This window comes from Penaeus monodon, chromosome 27 (genome assembly GCF_015228065.2).
Source record: "Penaeus monodon isolate SGIC_2016 chromosome 27, NSTDA_Pmon_1, whole genome shotgun sequence".
Classification (NCBI taxonomy): Eukaryota; Metazoa; Arthropoda; class Malacostraca; order Decapoda; family Penaeidae; genus Penaeus; species Penaeus monodon.
The window spans coordinates 16,594,577-16,595,770 of record NC_051412.1 but is presented as its reverse complement, the minus strand read 5'-3'; the positions used below and the strand labels follow the sequence as shown (position 1 = coordinate 16,595,770).

The 1,194-nt window shown below is 35.5% G+C and overlaps 1 protein-coding gene across 1 annotated transcript in view; it reads left to right on the top strand.

Annotated features, from left to right (window-relative positions):
• Positions 1–1,194, top strand: part of LOC119590634 — a gene marked incomplete at its 5' end in the record, with an annotated part of 133,180 nt that overhangs the window by 10,441 nt on the left and 121,545 nt on the right. Inside the window, 1 exon segment of the mRNA XM_037939313.1 lies at positions 408–488. Coding sequence (XP_037795241.1) covers positions 408–488 — 81 coding nt within the window.

Here is a 1,194-nt window from a genome sequence, read left to right as displayed (position 1 = left end):
TATACTAAATATAATATTTATCAAATCTTAAATTATTTATCCTGACCTGTTAATGGAGGTCTTGTGCAGCAGTCACCCGATGCATATTACAGGAATTATGTGCCATATGACAGGAGCTATATGTGCCACAAATCTATTATCAATAGTACCTAGCATTACATATGACAGTATGATATCAAAGATGCAATAACCATAATCATTTTAACATACAACGTATGAATCACCGATTAATATACCAGTCAATACATAACAACAAGCTCATGATATATATGACAGCACGATATCACAATGTGAGTGTGTTCGTGACAAGCAGACTATAGCAAAAATTATGTAAAAACAGAAGTTCCGAAAATAAAATGTTACAGTAAACTATCTATTTATACATCATTTTGAATTCTATTTTGCAGGAGTTGGAGGATGTTTACCTTGACGTGAGTGCAGTGGTGGCGGACTGCATACTTCATGGGGCTAATATCGTAGCTGTCAAGGTGAGTGTACTTGTTTTGCAGTGTGGCATGATATGATTAGTTAGCGTCTTGTCTTCACGGTGTTTTTTTTTCGAGACTCACTCTTCCATTTTTATTAATCAATAACTTATTCTGTACATCGGTTATATAAATGTATATCTGTTAAAATATCACTCTAATTTTTCCATTTCAATTCACATTTTATTGATACTAACCAAATTATTTCACCAAAATATTATGCCGTGACGAGAGCCATTTGACAATAGAATGGTATCCCTTCTCATGGCCTGGTTTTCTATGTTAACCCATTTTCTCTAGCAGTATTGACTAGCGATTTTGCTGGACCCGATTTTCCGAAAATGATATGTACCTCATGTAATGTTACTGTAGGCTACAATAAGAAGAGAATTCGAAGATTTTTTTCACATATATTCAAGATTCAGTTCACTGCTACATGTCAGCAGTATTTGCTTGTTTTTGTACTGTAAAGAAATACGAAACAAACGTGTTTATGCCCTTAGATATCAAATATTTTCGGATGTTCATCGGGTCGTGCGTGACGGGGTCCGTGTGGGACCAAAACGACCTGTAAAATGCAGTTCTATGGCAAACGAGGCAGGTTATCGCTAGCTCTTGATCTTCAAACAGCCTTTATAGTCGCGATCGCAGAGGAACATGTAATACAGAGAGGCACATACACACACATTCACAAATTTATACAATAAAT